The 17507-nt window shown below is 57.6% G+C and overlaps 1 protein-coding gene across 2 annotated transcripts in view; it reads right to left on the bottom strand.

The window, feature by feature from the left end:
- Positions 1-4108: 4108 nt before the first annotated feature.
- Positions 4109-17507, bottom strand: part of TBX1 (T-box transcription factor 1) — a 29687-nt gene continuing 16288 nt past the window's right edge. Inside the window, exons 2-9 of one of the 2 annotated variants that reach the window (XM_082066239.1) lie at positions 14135-14263; positions 12508-12970; positions 9109-9210; positions 7556-7727; positions 7161-7316; positions 5722-5789; positions 5407-5507; positions 4109-4690 (exon numbers count right to left, since the gene is read on the bottom strand). In XM_082066239.1, the coding sequence (XP_081922365.1) occupies positions 4248-4690; positions 5407-5507; positions 5722-5789; positions 7161-7316; positions 7556-7727; positions 9109-9210; positions 12508-12970; positions 14135-14168 (1539 nt within the window). In that variant the 5' untranslated portion in view covers positions 14169-14263 and the 3' untranslated portion in view covers positions 4109-4247. Of the gene's footprint in view, positions 4691-5406; positions 5508-5721; positions 5790-7160; positions 7317-7555; positions 7728-9108; positions 9211-12507; positions 12971-14134; positions 14264-17507 lie in introns of those variants that run through there. The other variant, XM_082066238.1, reaches the window with a different exon arrangement.

A 17507-nucleotide genomic window follows, 5' to 3' on the forward strand; every position in this document is an offset into this window, starting at 1 on the left:
TTCCTTATTCCTTTCAGGTCAGATCAAGGTGCGACCACCCCTTGGCCAAGGATCCAGGCATCACAAACCGAAACCCACTTTCTGGAGATAATGAGATCAGCTTGGCAGGACAGCACAGTAGCTGAGATGGCCAGAGCCATGCAGCTCTGCTAGCCAGGGCTCTTTGTAGGGATCCATTAGGAAGCCCCCAGCTGATGGGAGACCTATACTGTCCCTCAGTGGCCTAGTGGCCACAAAATGCATTTTAATGCTTACTGCAGCCTTTAGGTCATTCTCCACACTGCAACCCATTGTTACACAGACTCTAGCATGGAAGAAACCTCAGAGTACTCGTTCCCTGGCAATGGCCATGCGTATTCATGCTTGAGATTGACTGAAGAGACGACAAGGACCCAGGATGCCGAGAGGCATCTACTGGGGACCACCTTCACAGTTCCACCCAAAGCAGTACTAGGGTCTCCCTAAGCATGAAGATTAAAAAGAACACCCATTAAGTGTGTGTAAACAGTGTACATGAACACTGCAAGCACACAGAAATCTCGTCCCCATCCTCCTATCCTACATTGAATTGCCAGATCCATTAGCAAGGAAAAAATAAAACCAACAACAACAAAAAAAACTGTTCCTGAAAAACTAAGCTATCCTCAGTGTTTGGGTAAGCGACCAAGCAAAGACCTCCCTTGTTTTACCTGTGGGTGCCTAATCCTATGTTTATCCACTGAGGTAAGTGATGAGGTTTTTAGACCTCTGGAGCAACTGGTAAATTCAGCCTGTATCTCTGGAAAATGGAGTCACATGGCTAATTTGTTCTCTAGCCCTGCTTGGAAGAGACAAAGGGTGTTTGTAACCACTGTGCTTGGGCCTGTTTTACCAGCAGCTTTAAAATACACAGTGTTAAGTGTGAATTGAGGCGACCATAAGTGGAAGTATTGTCTGGAAATGCTGCAGCCTTCTTTCTTGGCATGTACCTTGGACCTTGGCAATGGCGCGTACTGAGTGAAGTTTAAACATACATGTAACCGAATCATATAAAGTCATTTTTCAAACGAAACTACAATACATATAGGCAAGGCATGGCTTGTACATGATATACCTTGACTAACTGGCTGATGGGTAACATGAAATTAAAGTTTTACAGCTTTTCTGTGATTTTTCAAAAGGCTTTTACTACTCAATGTGCAGTGTTGCAGGAGTTTTTGTTCGTCTGAAGTGAATTTTTTGTTGTGATAGAAAAATAACCCTGCTTGCTCTCCATATCTAGAACACTCCTGTCCAGTGACACAGGCATAGCTATACAAGGAGGAAACATCAGTCAAAGCCCCAAGGAAGCTTGATTTAAGGATTAAAACATGACATGAAATTGACTGCTAATACCCTTAATACTAACATACATAAAGCACCTTGTATGTTGGTGGACAAGGTTGGAAATACCATTTTCATAGTTAAAATGGTAGTCTTGATACATCTGCATGGTCTCTTCTTCCCATTCAGACACAGCACTTCTGCAGTGGTTCTTCAAGCACAAAGGATAGACTGAGGATCCTGAGGGCTCACTGCCTTAGGCTGATGTTCTGTGATTTTCTCTTCTCATGGAGATAAATTAAAATTTATACAATCAAGGCAAGGACCTTGAGCCACTTTCTGTAAGAGCACAGTTTAGTCTTGGCATCTTGAGCCATGCAGTCCTCTCAGCTCTTGTGCAGTAAAGTACATTTTAAAAGGTGTGTGGCCAGTCTGCAGTGACAGCCAGTGGCACTTCTTGCAGCAGTCTATGCATGTTTAAAGAAGAGAGGTGCTTATGAACATGCACAGAAGTGTACCATATCCATTTCCACCTGGGACCACAAACATGCAAGTGTTGCATAATGATCCATTGCTGCAATCATGAACAGCTCCAGCAACCAGGGAAAGAGAAGGAAGGGAGCAACCACCTCTGGAGATACATTACTTGTTTGGACTGAACAACTCCCATTTGGTAACCTTATTTAAATGACGTCATTTTGTAGGGGAGGTTTAGACTTCAGGGCAGACAAACTGACAAATACACACAAGTAATCAAACAAGAAATGAAAGAAAGGAAGAAAGAAGAGGAAAAACATTTATAAATGTCACTGTCCAATGTCTTTTCAATTTAAATGAAATAAGATTATCTACATATATCTACAAATATCTACATGTATCTACACTGCAGATATGATTCTTTGGTTGTCTCTTCACCTTTTTCCTACACTGCAACTATCAAGAAAAAAAAAAAAGTATTTGTATAATCTTTGAAAGAAGTAATAAATATAACAACTTCATTAAACATTTGACCAAAGCTTTGGCACTAATCAGTTTACAGATAACAAATCATATTGAAAACTCTGAAATAGCCACAAAGCAACGGAGCACAGCTGAGAGCCATTTCCCACTGACTAATAATAAGCACAAGGCTATTTTACATCAACCTTTCTGAGAACATTAATTATGGTTTAGTCAGACACTAAGAATCTCACAATTCACTGCAAATGTCAAATAAAATACATATTTCTTGCACAAGTCTTTTTCATGGATCCAGATATATTTTTTATAACAGAAAAAATACATAAAATACTCATGTTAGCCTGTATCCCTTCTTAAACCCTTCCAAAGAGTTCTGGAAGCCCAAAGCCCACTGTCAGAGACAGAACAAACATTGCTATTAACACTGCCACCTGCACAAGGGGAAGATTATGTTTTAAAAGGTTTGTAGTGAAAATGCACAAATATGGATGAATAGAGGACTTAAAAAAAAAAAAACAAACACACAAAGAAACAAACACATAACCTTCTTTTCATGGAGTCACGTGGAAGAATCAGAAAAGTATTCATAATACTGTATACCAACGCAGCTGAGGGGCTGTTCAATACCTTCTCTGAACACAAAAAGACTGCCGTTTGATGAGCATTTAACAAAAAACACAAGCCAACTATTCAAATCACATCATTGGAGAAACTGTGATGAACAGGCCCATCTCTTCAACAAGAAGGAAAAATTACTGAAGGAAGATATTAAAGGAAAAAAAAAGTACTTACCACCTCTAAGAGGGAAGATGGCAGCAAGCAGGTAGATGCAGAATAGGTGCTTTGAGACTACTGCAATTTGGGTCTGCCAAATAAAAGGGGCAAGGCATTCTGGGGGAAAAAAACCCTGACGTTCCTCTAAAAGGCACCTCTCGAAAGGAGAGCATCAAGAGCTCGGGAAGGGATGCAGGAGGGCAGCACTGTGGGGCTGCCTGGGAAGTAGCAAGTCTACCAACTATTGCTGAGAATACACAGCCTAAAATCTGCGGGTGTTCCCTCCATGCCCGGGCTGGTTTTTAAACCTTTGTATCCGTTCTTGTAAAAACAAGAAACTATACATGGCTGTGCTCTTAGCCATGGGCTCTTCTCAACAGCTCCAGAAAACGCTGTTGAGTGAAGCTGCCCCAACGAACCCCAAAACTCACGGGCAGGTCAGGACCGGGGGAGAAGCGGACAATTAGTTCTGACAGTGAAGAGTCAAAATGTCCCTTTAAGCTAAACTCTGCCTCCTCTGCCAGTCTCCTCGAAGAACCACCTGCGCCAACTGTAAACGAGGCCGAACATCCCGAGGTAAGAGAGACTGAATCCCATACGCAGAATTACCGCCCATCCCGGGGCCGGCGTCCGGCAGCCCGCCCTGCCCGCCGCTAACGTGACGCGTCCTGCTGAGCCAGCGAACACCCGGGGCACCGCCAAAACTGGTGGCAACACCAAATCTCCATCAGAAGACCCAGCGCGCGGGTGAGAGGAGGGTCGGTCACCTCACCATTGCCGCTTCCCCGTCCTCCCACAGCTTCCCTGGGATCCTCAGCGCACGGCGCAGGTGGGGCACCCGCAGGAACGGAGGCGCGAGGGTAGGGAGATAACCACATATGGCTTCATTTATCAAAGTGCAGCTGCGGGTCACACCGCGATGAGGAGCACCCGGCGCGGCCCGGCCAGCCTCCACAACCTCCCGGCCCCGCGCCGCACCCGCCGCCCTCCCTCACGGCCCGCCGACGCGTGGGGAGCTGGACGGTGGGCCCCGGCTTCCTGCGATTGGGCTCTCCGATTGTCGATCAGGTCAAGCTGGCCTATCAGCTCACTCGTAAGGCGGGAAGAGAGGGAAAGGCGGGAAGCGGGGAGGACGGTTAGCAGTCGCGGCACGCGCGGCTGCCGCCAGTCTCTCGCGCCGTCGGCGGCTCCGCGGGGCGCGGGCGGCGCCGTTATCTGGGCCCGTAGTCGTAGTTGGCGGGCGCGCCGGCCGACGAGTACATGTTGGCAGCTGCCGCCGCCGCCGCGGCCGCCGCGTTCATGTGGTGGTGATGGTGGTGGTGGTGGTAGCTGTGCCCGCGGATGCTGGGGAGGGGGTACGGGGTCGGCCGGCTCTTCGCCCCCAGGTAGTGGTCGTAGGCGGCGGCCGCCGCGGGCGGGTACTTGTAGGGGTGGTGGTGCAGGGGCTCCGAGGCGGGCGGCTCCAGGCGCAGTTCGTGGTGGGGCGGGCTGGGCCGGCCGCCGCCCGCGCCGCCCAGCGGCACCAGCCCGCCGCCGCCGCCCGGCAGCGCGGGGCTGAGCACGCGGGACATGAGCTGCTGGTGCGCGGCCTCGGCGTGCAGGGCGGTCCCGCCGGCCGCCTCCCGCTCGAACTCCCGCCGGCCGTCGGCAGCATCTGCGGGGGCACACCGCGTCAGCACCGCAGGACAGCCCTTCGGTGATGAACTTAAACGAACCGAAACGCGGCGCACAAAGGGAAAAGCGCGGCTTGCGAGCCAAGTGTGCAGCAGCATGCAGCAGGAACCGGGCTTGTGGGACAGGACCTCCTGGCTGTGATAAATGGAGCTGAATTGACTGACAAGCTGGTACACGCCTGAAATTTTTGCAATTGTGTAACACTAAACAAATACAGACTTCCCTTTATTTTGCGGGCCTGGAGTGTGTTGGAAGAAAGGCCCTCGGCTGTCTTTGCAGTTGTTTGCTCTGCGTAATGGAAAAGCAGTCAATGGGCAGAGGTGCTGTTCGACCTGACTGCAGCTCCTGAATGGAGCGGGTCGGTGCTGGACGCGCTGCCGAGGGGCGTTAAAAGGGCAGCGCAAGCAGGAGCCAGCAGCCCTCACAGCATCCCTGCCTGAACAGCTGACTTTGCTGCTGAAAAGTCTAAAATTGGACGCTAAAGAAAAAGGGCGGTGTGTTTTAAAGCAACAATTTTGCTTAAGCAGAACAACAGTGGTTTAGACCTAAAGAGAATGAATTAGGCTATGAAGGTGACTATTTTTGTTAAAAAAATAGGTGGTAGTGCAAAGCTTGTTAGCAATGGAGCTGTGCCCGCTGTGCACCAGCATGGTGAGCAAGACTGGCCCCAAGCATGCATGTACTGAGGGTTCTCACCTTTCTCTGTCCCATTCTGGTGGGCCGGGGAAGACACTGGATTCCGGGATCTGGCAAAAGCACTCATGAGAGGAAGGGCCCCTGGCCTGTGATTCCTGGGCCTGGAAGAAGAAGAAGAGAAGTGATATGGAGCCAGTGGTCCAAGAGAATGAGCACTTGCAGCATTGTTGCTGTGAGCTGCAGCTGGCAAATGGGGGTCAACCCAGTGTACCCCAAACTCCATGCAAGCCTTGTGCAACTGTAAACTAGGAAGGTGCACACTAAACTGAGGGAGAGAGTGGAGTGTAGTCACAGACAATAAAGACACAGCCTTACCAGTCCTCAGGGTCACAGTCTCTGAATCCCTTGGCGAAAGGATTACTGGCAATCTTCAGCTGTGTGATCTGTAAGGAGAAGCAGGGAAATGTCTCAAAGCAGCATACATGGGGCTTCCTGCATCAGACAGCAAGAGTGTCTCTGAGCAGGCTCTGGGAGCCAGTGGTGCCTGCTGTAATAGAGAGGGCCCAGGTGGCTGGTGGAGCCGGGGCACGCTCTGCCACAGAGCACAAACATGTGCTTTCCCTCTGTTAGAAAATGCAGTCTAGTGTGCTATCTAATACGAGTTCAAGGCGAAAAGAGAGGCAGCCCAAGTTGGCTGCAAAAGCTGTGTAAATGCACTTGTAAGAAAATGCCACATTATATGGGTCACCACCGGAGCAGCTAAGACAAATCACTGGATAAATCATACTTATGTATTTATTTAATTCGCCGGGGAGAAGGCAGGACGTTTTCTATATTTAAGTAAATCCACGGATAAAGTATGTGATTGTGAGTTTCCGGAATGAGTTGAAAAACAAACTTTAAGCCCCTCAGTGACAGTTCCAGCCTTAGAGGTCAAACTGATAGAAAGCAGGAGAGAAAGAGCAGCTGTCCGGAGCCATCAGGCAAATGCCAGCCGGGGAGGGACTCCGGAGCCCCTTAAAGGCACAGCCTTGCTCCAGCCCCACGGCAGCATCCTGGGGGGACCCCGGGGCGAATTGCTCTGAGCCAGTGCAGAGGGTGGCACCGCCACCAGCTGCTTGGGGACAGCCCCGACACCCAGACCCAGCGAGAGCTGCGGCACCAGCACGGAGCCGGGCGGTTTGGAGCAGCGCTGAAAAGCCCCCACTATGAAATCGTATTTGCACTCGCGGCTGGGATTCCTGCTCTTTACATTACACTGATACGATTTAAAGAAGCAATTGGATTAACTGCTGCCCAGCAATTCGCATCAGATTAGGGGGAGTGGGTTGTTTTGTTTCTTTTTTTAACATATCACTGTATTCTGGCGAGGAAAAGACAGCTACGAGTTTAGAGAAGTAAAATCGCAGATTTATCCAGACAAATTGTGAGTGACATTTCGCAGCGGGAAGCCTGTAGTTTCCCAACTAGCCCCAGTCTCGGGTTTACATAGGTAATGAGGTCTCCCCGGGTGGGGGGAAGCTGGCGATGGGGCTGGAGCTCACGTCGCTCCCTCGGAGTGCAGTGATGCAGCTCTGCGCAGCTCCCCGGCTATCGGGTTCCTTGCGCTGCCCCGGAATGGGTTTAGCAGATGGGGAGGAGAAGGCAGGAATGCCCCCAGACACCCCCGCCGCCGCCGGACGCCCGCACCCCGGCCTTCAGCCCGACACCCAGGCGAAGGGGCTGAGCCAGCGCCGGGCGCGCCCGCACCCGTGGTACCTCCGGGTCGACCCCAGCCTCCACTTTTGTTGCCCCGGGCCCCGCTCCCGCCTCACCCGGTGGTTCTGGTAGGCGGTCACGGCTGTGAAGCGCGTCTCTTCAAATACGAAGGTTTTGAAATTCTCCTCCGCGTATTTCTCGCTGTCTTTTCGGGGGTCCACGTAGACCACGTGAAAACGCGGCTGGTATCTGTGCATGGAGTTCAAAATGATCTGAATGATAAAACGAGCAAGGAGACAATAACTGATCCAGGCGGAGCATGGAGACATGAGAGCGCAGCTCCCGGCCCTGCCGGCCCCCCCTGCCCAGAGGCAGCCACGGGGCTTGGGCAGGACGGGGGCGCGGAGCCCATGGGGAGGGGTGTGGGCAGGGACACCCCACGGGAATCACGGCGCGGGGAGTTCCTCCCGGTGCAGCCCCGTGTTTGACACCTTCCGCCAGGAACACTTACATGCCCGTTGTCATCCAGCAAATTGTTGGTCAGTTTGAGCTTATCGAAGGAAACGATCTGCTTCATCCACTGAGCCCCTTTGGCCGGGGAGTCCGGGTGGTAATGCACCCTCCCGGGGGTGGCGGGGTCGGCTTTGCCGGCCACCAGCCAGGAGGAGCTGTGGAAGGCGTACCTGCCGGAGGGGAGGGCACCCTCAGCCGTGGCCCGGGGGGTTCCCGCCACCGCCCCCCGCGGCCTCGCAGGGCCTGGCCCGGGACGGTCCCCCCGGCCCAGCGAGGACAAAGCGCCGCCTCCCCCATCATTCCAGCTTCCCACGGTAACGAGAGGAACGAGCTCTGCTCTGCAGCCAGAGTCGTCACGGGAGGAAAATAATATTTTATCAGGTCACCGATGGAACTGGTGGGAGAGAAATCTGCAGGATGGAAGAAATTTATAGCTACCTGCACAGACTTGGGAAAGAAGCCACAAAAGCTCCCCCTTCGTCAAAAAAAAAAAAAAAAAAAAAAAGGTGAAAGGGAGCCCTCTATACAGTAATGTTCTGGCTTTAAGTGAAGAGTGGAAATTTATGTGTAGATTAATAGCACGTCCAGAGTTTAGCAGCCTTGTTTCATTTTTTTTCAAAGTACCTATTCAACAGTAACATTTAAAACAGAGAAACCAATCTTCTATACACGTGTTTACTTTAAAAGCCAGTGTTTGCACAGGGGGAATTAGACACCATTGGACTCGAGCAGAAACATTACTTTTTAAAGATATACTCAATTGGATGTTATATATCCCACTTCCCTTGACAAGCAAACATTTCTAGGACGCCCTGAGAATTTGGATATCTGTCTAAATATTTATACATCGGACCCTGCGATTCCTATGCGGGCTGCCTGCTCGGCGTCCTGATCTGAAGCTAAATACATAATGCGCCTTTCACTGTCTTTAAATTAAAGGGGTTGCAAACCAGACCGCATCGCTGCCTTGCAAGTTGCCAGCTTCCAAGGCCTTCCTATGCTGCCGCTGGAAACAAGGGTAGGGCTCTGTGACTCGGTCAGCCAGTGTCTTTCCAGAGCAGAAAACTCGCTCTCTCCACCCAAACACCCAGCGGGCTCCCCGGTGGGCACGGCACAGCACCGGGATGCCCGAGGGGGCGGCATCACCGGGCCGCCTGTCCCTGCCGAGACACTACAGTACTCGAAGAGCACGGAGGGGATTTTTGTTAGAGGGGAATGGGCGTTTGCCCGGTGGAGACAAGGAGCAGCGGGACGTGGAGACCTTTTCTGGGCAGGACAAGGCAGCTCCTGCCGTGCCACCCCGCGGCAACCCGTGCTTCTGCCCACCCCGGCCGCTGCGAGCCTTGTGCGAAAGCCGAGAGGGGCCACTCCCGGCCCCAAACTCGTTGCTACGGTAGGAAACGATCCCAGGGCATGCACCTCCCGCATCTCCTGCTGGTCTCTCACCGACCCTTGTCGGACCCATGGGCGCATCCGAGGAGGGCAGGGGCGGGCAGCGCCCACCAGCCCCTACAGCACCGGGCACCGCGGGGTGGGCACGGTATTACTTGCCTGTATCGCTTGTCGTCCACGGGGACAAAATCCATAAGGAGCATGTAGTCAGCCATGGGGTCCATCCCGAATATCTTCACCTGGAAGGTGGGGAACATGCGCCTGGCACAGAGAGGAGAGAGAGGAGAGCTGAGTTGAGGGGCAGCGGGAAGCCCCGAGGGGCCCTTGCGGGCACCCGCGCCCTCCTCGCCCCGGCAGTGCTCGCGGGCGGGTGCGGGAATCCCGCAGCCTTCCCAGCCCTTCCCCTCCAGCTGCCCCGATGCCCGGTACTGTTGCGATGTCGGGTCCCCTCGCAGAAACCGCCGTACGGAACGGGAGGAAAAGGCAGATACGGCCGGGAGCGTGAGAATAGGGGATGCCATGTCCTCCGGCCCTCGGCAGCATCCCGAGGGACGAGCCGGGGCAACACTGGGCAGACCTGTCTCTCCGCCGGTTCCTGAGCCGCTTGTGCCGGTCCCCCCTAAATGCCGAACCACGGCAAGTAGGCAAGGGCTAGGGAGCAATAAACGCCACAACTTCCCCCTTTGCCACGGGGAGACACAAGTGAAAATAATTTCTTCCCTGAGGTTTCCCCATCTTTCCAGCTGACCTCATTTGACAAGGCATTATCCCGTCTCTGCACTCACACTCCAGCTGAGGACAGAGCCCCGGGAGGCTCGGGTAGCCTGGGGGGCACGTTAAAAACCTCCTGCGGACAACGAGAGGGAACCGAGTTCCCACTTCTGAAGTTTCTGCCCTTCCCCCTACTCTGCGCCAGTTTTAAAACACAAGTTACAGCAGAGCATGGTCCCTGGGTCCAGCGGAAGACGTCTCGCAGCCGGAGGGGCACACGCACCCCACCAGCGGGCAGGGACTAGAGGGCAACGGGCATGTCCCAGTAAGTCCCGTCTCGGCTCCGCTTCGTTGTCAGAGCGCAGTTGGATTCCCGGTCCCTGCAACTTTGCGAGGCGACAGAAGAACGGGAAGGAGCCCCGGGCAGGGCAGGTCGGCCCGCGGGATGTGCCCAGTGCTCTGCTTCGCGCAGACACCCGGGGACCCCAGGCCAAGCCGGAGGCACATGTCCCAGGCTCAAGGGAGGGCACGATTCCTCGCGTCGGAGCTCGTTATGATTTCGGTTATGTTTGATATGTTTTCTTTTTTGCACGAGTAGGAAACGAAGCGAGCGACAGCGGACGGCAATTAGGGAAGGGGGTTTGCAGCCGTTGAAAAACCAAACTTCCAACACCCGCTGAAAAAACAACCCTATCAAACCCGGAGATCGAGAGCCCCCCCCCAGCCCATTTTTGGGGCGCACGGCCGGACCTGCTTTGCCTCTTTCCAGGGCTTTTTTGGTTGTGCACCGCTGTTCGCGCAGAGGAAAGGCTGCCCGCCTTCACCGTGGCCAGGGCGATGGGACAGCGGGGTTATCGCCCCGCAGCTACTTCCAGTCCGGGCCCGGCACTGCTGGGCAGCATCAGGATCGAGCGGCTGCGTCTCCCTCTCTGTAACGCTTTAGCAAACTCTGGAGGACGTTTCCAATCGCTCCCTCTGTTATTATTATGTTTAAAGGTGTAAAACCCCCCATTAGCTCCAGTTCCGGTGTTTCTTGTTTTAAAACTTAATTTTAAAACAAATACCCGAGATTATAAGACCCACCTAGACAAACAGCAGGGCCAGCCCAGAGAAGCTGGGAGACAACAGGCTTCGCAGCGCCTTCCCTGAGCCTTTTGCTGTTGGTTTTACCCCGTTTTCTCCTGTTTTTACCCGCCTGCCTGAAGATTTATCCGTGTCATAAAATAAATGAAGAGGAGGGAGGGAAAAACTCCCTGATTCACATCTAGCTGATTAATTTCCGACCGCTTTTGGAGTGGGTATTTGCAGTCACTTTGCTGTCCTGGGAAAGCGAAGAAAGCCAGATCGAAGAGCTCCTGTTTGCAAAGAGCCTCCGCCTAGAGCCTGAACGACCTTTTCCGCTAAGGAAAGCAGCGCCGAGCTCGGCGCCGGGCTCGGGGGCCGCGGCCGGAGACAGCGGGCTGCGCGACCCGGCGCCGGGGCAGGCACCGTCTGCGGGAAATCACACCCGGGGTCCCGGCCCCTGCACCGGCCGCTTTTCCGCGAGCGTCGCGGTCCTTTTTTTATTTTAGTAAATTGCTAATTAAATATATATATTCAGCTATGTATATAGAAATGTAATTAATTTTTTGCACCTTCGGGACCCTCGAAATCACTGGAGGGAGAGTGGGAGCGTGCGGCCGCGATCACCCGCTTCTGCCGGGCCCTTTCGGAGCGGAGCCCGACCAGCCGCGCTGCGCCCTTCTGTGCCCGGCGACGGGGGCTGCAACAATGCCCGGGGCTCCATCTGCCGCCGCTGGAGTCTTCCTGGGAGCTAACTGACAGCAGGCACCAGGGGATTTCTTAATTTGTTTGTTGTTTTTTTTTTCCCCATTCTCCAGATCGCTTTAAATCAAGGGAAGAGACCAGAGCCCGAGCAATGCGCTCGCCCCATTTGCCAGGAGACTGCATGGGGGAAGCTCCGCAGCTTTGCCCCAACGGCCACGGAGCTTTCCCAGTGATAGCAATTAAATGCAGTAATTAACAACCGTAATTGGGGGTACTCTTTTTCCCCACATGTTTTGCTCGTTTCTAACACGGTCGCATCAGCCGCTTCCTTTGTTCCCCGGCTGGGAGCGGGGTTCCGGCCCGCCGAGCCGAGCCACCGGTGGAACCGCGGCCGGAGCAGGGCCGAGGAGAGCTGGGCTAAGCGGGGCTCGTTACTCGATAGTCGGGAAATGCAACAGTCCTGGAGGACGTTTCAAGGTGCAGAATTAATGTCTGTCTGCGTCCCCGCCGGAAGGAAAATATCTTCCCGTGCTAAATTTTTTTAAAGTTACAGGTATTGCACGGGGCTGTTTGTAAGCATTTTCTTTCCCCCACTGTGGCGTTGCTGTCCGCTCCGGGAGCACAGTGTCCTCCGCAAACACGGATCTAAGTCCCGTGCGGGGTAACCGAAAGCCGAAGGCGCCCGGCGGAGCACAGCGCCCTTTCCCACGGGAGCGAAACCCGGCGGCGGAGCGCACGGCGCGGCTCCCCCGGGCCGGGCCCCCCTGCCCGCCGCCCCCCGCACACATTCGCCTCCAGCCCGCAGGAGCCTCGCGATTGTCCCTGAAGCAACCGAGGCCTTCGGGCCGCAAGAACTCCGAGATTTCGCCCCGAGAGAAGCATGAAGATCGAATGACGACAACCGCCGGGCCCGGACGTCCCGCAGCTCGCCCTTCGTCGGCCCCAGTTTTCCCCTAAACCGTGAATTCAATCGCCGCCGGCCGGGCCCGCAGCCGGGCTCTCTCGCCCCGGCTAGCCTGGGTGCCCGCGGCCGTGGGGAGCGGCTGGAGAGCCGGGGCCGCTCGGGAGCTCTGCACTGACCTGCCGGCCTTGGTGACGATCATCTCGGTGCCCAGCTGGTTGAATTCGTCCCACAGCGCCTTCATCTCCAGCTGGACGCTCACATTGGCCACCTTCGGGTTCTTCTTCACCGGCGCCTTGGCCGCGGCGGTCGCCCCCGTGGAGCAGCCCGACACGGCGGCCGGCCCTGCGGCGGATCCCCCGGCGCCCTCGGGCGGCTCGGGGCCTGGGGCTGGCGGGTTGGCCCCGGCCGCCGCCGCCGCCCCACCGAAGGAGTAGCCGTGCTGGGGCTGAGGCGGCGGGTGCGGGTGCTGCTGAGCCGTGCAGGGCTCGTAGTGCGGCGGCTCATGCTGTCCGTACGGGTCCCCCGGGGAGGGGGAGAGGTGGTACCCCCCGGAGGCGTTCAGGCTGCTCAGGCTGTTGGCCGTGAAAGCTGCAACATCGCAAAAATGGGACAGCTGGGTGAGCCAGGGGCTGGAGATAGCTGAAATCATTCCAAAAACAGGCGATCAGGGCTCCGCTCCGGCTCCCGCTTTCCCCCCCAGCTCCGCGCCGCTCCGCGCGGCCCCCGCCTCCGCGCCGGCTCCGCGGGGTGCCCTCCGCCTCCTCTCCTGCCCCGCGCCCAGCCCAGCGGGGCGCCTCCCCCTTTCCGCTTTGCTTGGCCCCAGCCCCGCTCCCCCCGGGGCAGGCGGGGAGCTCGCTGCTCTCGCTGCTCCCGCTGCCTGCCTGGGCTCTTTTTTTTCTTCTTCTTTTTTTCTTTTTTTTTTTTCTTTTGCAAACCTGAGAGATTTGCCAAGAGCCGTGGCGGTGCACAGCCCGTGCTATCTCTGCAGAAGGCCTCTCACTGCACACGAATTAGGACAAAGCAAACTTCGCTCCCCGAGCCCCCTTCCCCTCTCCCCCCCAAAAAAAACAGGAGGGGGGCACGCAAAGAAAGGAACCAGTTCTTATTTCCGTGTAGCTACGGCGTTGCAGGTAACATCCCTTGCTATGGGGCCGCGGCGCCGCAGCTGACAACGAAAGGCGGATCTGGTTTGGCAATCCCCCCTTCTTCCCATCCCCGGCTGAGAGAAGGGGAACAGACGGGGACCAGAGCAAACCTCCGGGTCCGCGCCGAGGAGCACCGGGATGGCCTCGGCCGCGCAGCCCTCGGCCGCCGGCCCGAGAGGGCCCTGCGGCTCATGACAGGCCGCCCCGGGGAACGGACGGCTCCTTCGGAACCCCACCAATGCTGAAAGGCTTCTCGAGGTCCTAGGGGTCTCTTAAGCTACTTCCGCCGCGGCCCCCAGGCCGGACAGGGGCTGCAGAGCCGGCGAGAGCCCAGACCCGGCCCGCCGCTGCCCGGCGCACGGCCGGTGCTGTCAGGGGATGCTCCAGCACCCCCGAGGAGACGCGGGTCCAAGCGGCAGAGCCGGTGTAATCCGCCACTGGGGCACGGGCAGAGCCCTGTTTTCCGAGGGAGGGCTGCGGGAGCCCGGGCGTGGCGGGGGGCACGGCAAAGCCCTCTCCGACCGGCCCCGCGGGCAGGCCGCGCTCCATGCCCTCCCCCCGGCCCTGCTGCCGGGCCAAGACGCGTGAAAACACTCCGAGACGCGGTGGGATGGGGGTCCCGTCCCCGCAGCCTTGCGGGCCCGACCGCGGCGCTCACCTTCCATGTCCCTGGTGACGGTGCTGAAGTGCATCTTCTGTGGGCGGCAGCCGGGGCGGGCGGGCGCGCTGCGGCCACCGCTGCGCTCCTCCAGCGCTCCCTTCCCTGCTTGCTCGGCGGCGGCGGCGACTGAAATCAGAGAGGCGATACTGAAAGCATTTGCCTTGGGAGACAGAGGGCTGTTTTCGTCCATAGGGGAGACACCAATGCAGGAGCAGCAGCCGCGGCAGCCTCCCACCGCGAGCCCCCCCTCCCACCCCTTCATTCCCCTCCTTTCTACCGCACCATCCAGGGAGGTGCGAGAGAGACCCCCCCCTCCTTCTAGACGGGGGGGAGGGAAGCTTAAAAAAAACCCACACAACACAACAGAAAACAACCCAAACCCTCTGGTGTCCCCCCCCCCGGGAAGGGCGTTGGGGAGCAAGAAACTTCCCAGGGGCCCTTTGCAGCCAGAGCCGAGCACAGCAACAGCCGGATCGAGCGCCGTCAGCGAGAGGGAGCCGGAGTGGGGGGGAAATAAATAACCCCACGAATTTCTTCCCCGGGGTCTCAGTTTCTCTCCCACCAGCTTCGCTCCCCGTGATTTATTAATTTATTTGCTCTTTTCCCTTCCCCCAAACTACCACCTCCTGTTTCTACCCCCCGTCCCCTCCTTTTCTCTTGCACGTAGGGAAAGTGGCTCCCTTATAGGCGCTTTTCCCCATTCAGCGGCTGGGAGGCGTCACATGGAAGCCGGGGGTGTTTGCCTGCAGAAGCGGCGACGGCGGCGAAAGCGAGATGAAACTCTTGCCGAGACGGTGTCAAAGGGCTGGGGAGGCCCTTCCCCGCCTCCCGGGCACGGCGAGCGGCCGGCGGGGAGGGATGTGATGTGCTGCGGGGCGGGTGGAGGGGCCGGCGGTGTCAATCACGGCGCCGGGAGCCGGCCGGCGGGAAGGGAAGAGCCGAGCCCAGCCGAGCCGAGCCCGGCTTCACGCTGCGGATGTCCGGCACCGAGAGGGGGAATTGCTCCCTTCCTCCTGCCCGCATCCACCACGGGGCTGAGGGCTGTCCTGTCCCGGACGCGCTGCCCGGCGACCGCGGGGACTTGCAGCCCGAGCCGCCACAGCAGACGGGGGCCGGGCACGTCGGGGTGCACTGCGGCAGCAGGTACCGCCGGTCGCCTCGCTGGAGCGGGATGAGACTCCCCATCCCCAGGCCACCAAGTACCCGTCGGCATTCGAACATTCCCTTAGCCACAAAAAGCGGTGAAAAGAGAAAGCTACCGGCGGGGCGGTCGGCGAGCCCTCTCTCGGCTCGGCGTGAGAGCCCGCTCCGTCGGCAGCACCTGCACGGCCCGCCTGGGCCGGGGGCCGCTCTCCCCCCGCCGCCGTGGAGGGCAGCCCTGGTTCCCCCTCCCCGCCCCGGCGAAGGTGAGGCGCTACTCACCGCCCGGCACCGGCCCCTCGGAGCGCCGCGGCGTCTCCCGGGCCCTTCCTCCGCATCGGCGTGGGGGCAGGCAGAGCGGCCGCCCCGCCGGGCCCGTCCCGTCCCCGGTCCCAGTCCCGATCCCAGTCCCGGTGCCGATCCCTCCGAGCGGGTGGCTGCACCGAGGTTCCGGGCGCAATGCCCCGACGGGGCGGGCGGAGCCGGGGCGCGCCGGTGGCTACCGCCGCGATTGGGGTTGCATAACCCGAGCGATGCGCGGAGATCGGAGTGAGCAAGCGGGTTATATATAGCTGCCCTGTCTGTAGCCTGCGGGGCTTGATTCTTCTGTTGAAATATTATCTTTGGATGTGGTAAAAATATTTGCAGAGAAAAATCTAGACTACTCTTACATATTTGAGCATATGTTCCTGCAGCTAACGGCATAAGGGCAGAACGTGACACGATCGGTGTTTTGTTTCTTCGCTGCTGCTGGCAGCGGGGTTCCCGGCCGGGACAGTTTCTACCCCGAGCTCAGGACACGCCACGGAGAAGAGCGTCTCAGTGCTGATCGGCGCTGCTTACCTGGCGGCAATACAAAGAGGAGGGCAAGGGATTTCGTTAGGGCACCTCGGGGCAATATCGGAAGAAAACGAGGAGCCGCGAGTGCGAGCTGCAAACCGCCTCCGGGAGCTCGGGGGCTGATGCCCGGCTCTGGGTAGCCCCCGCCCCAGGAGGAAAGAAAATATTCCTCTCTCTGGAAATTAAGGAAAACCTCGATTCCAGCGCCCCAGCAGAGTCGGCGATCTCGAGGTTGTTGCCCTTGCTTTGCTTGCTCGCACCGTTTCCCAGGTTTATACTCGGTCCCTAGGTAAAGCCCCAGCTGGACATGGCATCACGTCGGAGACAGCAGCCGGGCCGCTCGGCCTGTCCACCCGCTCGGCGAGGTTGGGGCTGAGCGGTGTCTGCCGGGGACATGGGACCTGCCGGGAATCGTTGCCAGCCGGTAGCCGGGGGCAGCGGAGCGGGTCCCCGCCGAGTCGGGGGGCTGCAGCCCCGAAATCCCAGGTTTCTCAGAGGACACTCCCGCGTCCCGTTCCCACCCCCCCTGACCGGCCTCGTAGGCCGCGCGGGGCTCACACACGCGTGAGCCGTGTCGGGCAGAGCTGAGACGACAGGAGGGAGAAATCATCCCCGGCTTCTCCTCTACGAGCGAACCCCGCAGAGGCAGAGCAAAACCGAGGGACACGGCGGCACGGAACTGCATTGCAAGTGGGGTCCTCCCCTCTTCTGCACCCCTAAAAGGACCTAAACCCAGAGGTCGCGTTTGCCAGGCGTCTCGCCCGGCTCCGCGGGTGCTTTTCCCGTTTCCGGGCCGCCCCGCATGGCCAGAGCGCTGCAAAGCGTATCCAGCCTCGACGAGGGGTTGCTAACCCCGCTGTTAGCAATACTGCTCTGTCCCCGGCCTCCCTGGGCCAGGGAAGAAATGAATCAAGCTCGGAGTCTGTCGGAAGGGCACGAGGTAGAGGGTGAGGGGCGTTTCTCTCTCCCCCCAGCTTACACCTAGACCGAGCAGGTGGGAGGGGAGGTCGGGATTGTCCCGCTGTCTCTCCTCCGCGATCGGCACCCGGCTGCGGAAACACCGAGAGGTCGACGGGGAATAAAGGCAGAATCCCCTCCCTCTCCGCGGGCACACATCTGCTTTACCCCAAAACGCTCGGGCCCTGGCGGTGCAAAAGCCCGTGGCGGCACCGAGGAAAGCAACGCGTTGCAACGACTCTCGCCTCCCCGCCGAAGACAGCCCCCAGCCCCAGCGCGGTCCCTCGGGGCCCAAGCACCGCCACCTCCCCGCCGCCCCACCACCTCCTCTGGCCCCAGCGAGGCTTCTCCCCGCAGCAGGTATCCGCTGCCACCCCCTGCCCCGTTTGTGCCCCGCACCCCGCAATACCCCAGACCTTTCAGGAGAGGCAGG

The sequence above is a fragment of the Streptopelia decaocto genome (genome assembly GCF_964273445.1).
Source record: "Streptopelia decaocto genome assembly, chromosome: 15".
NCBI lineage: Eukaryota > Metazoa > Chordata > Aves > Columbiformes > Columbidae > Streptopelia > Streptopelia decaocto.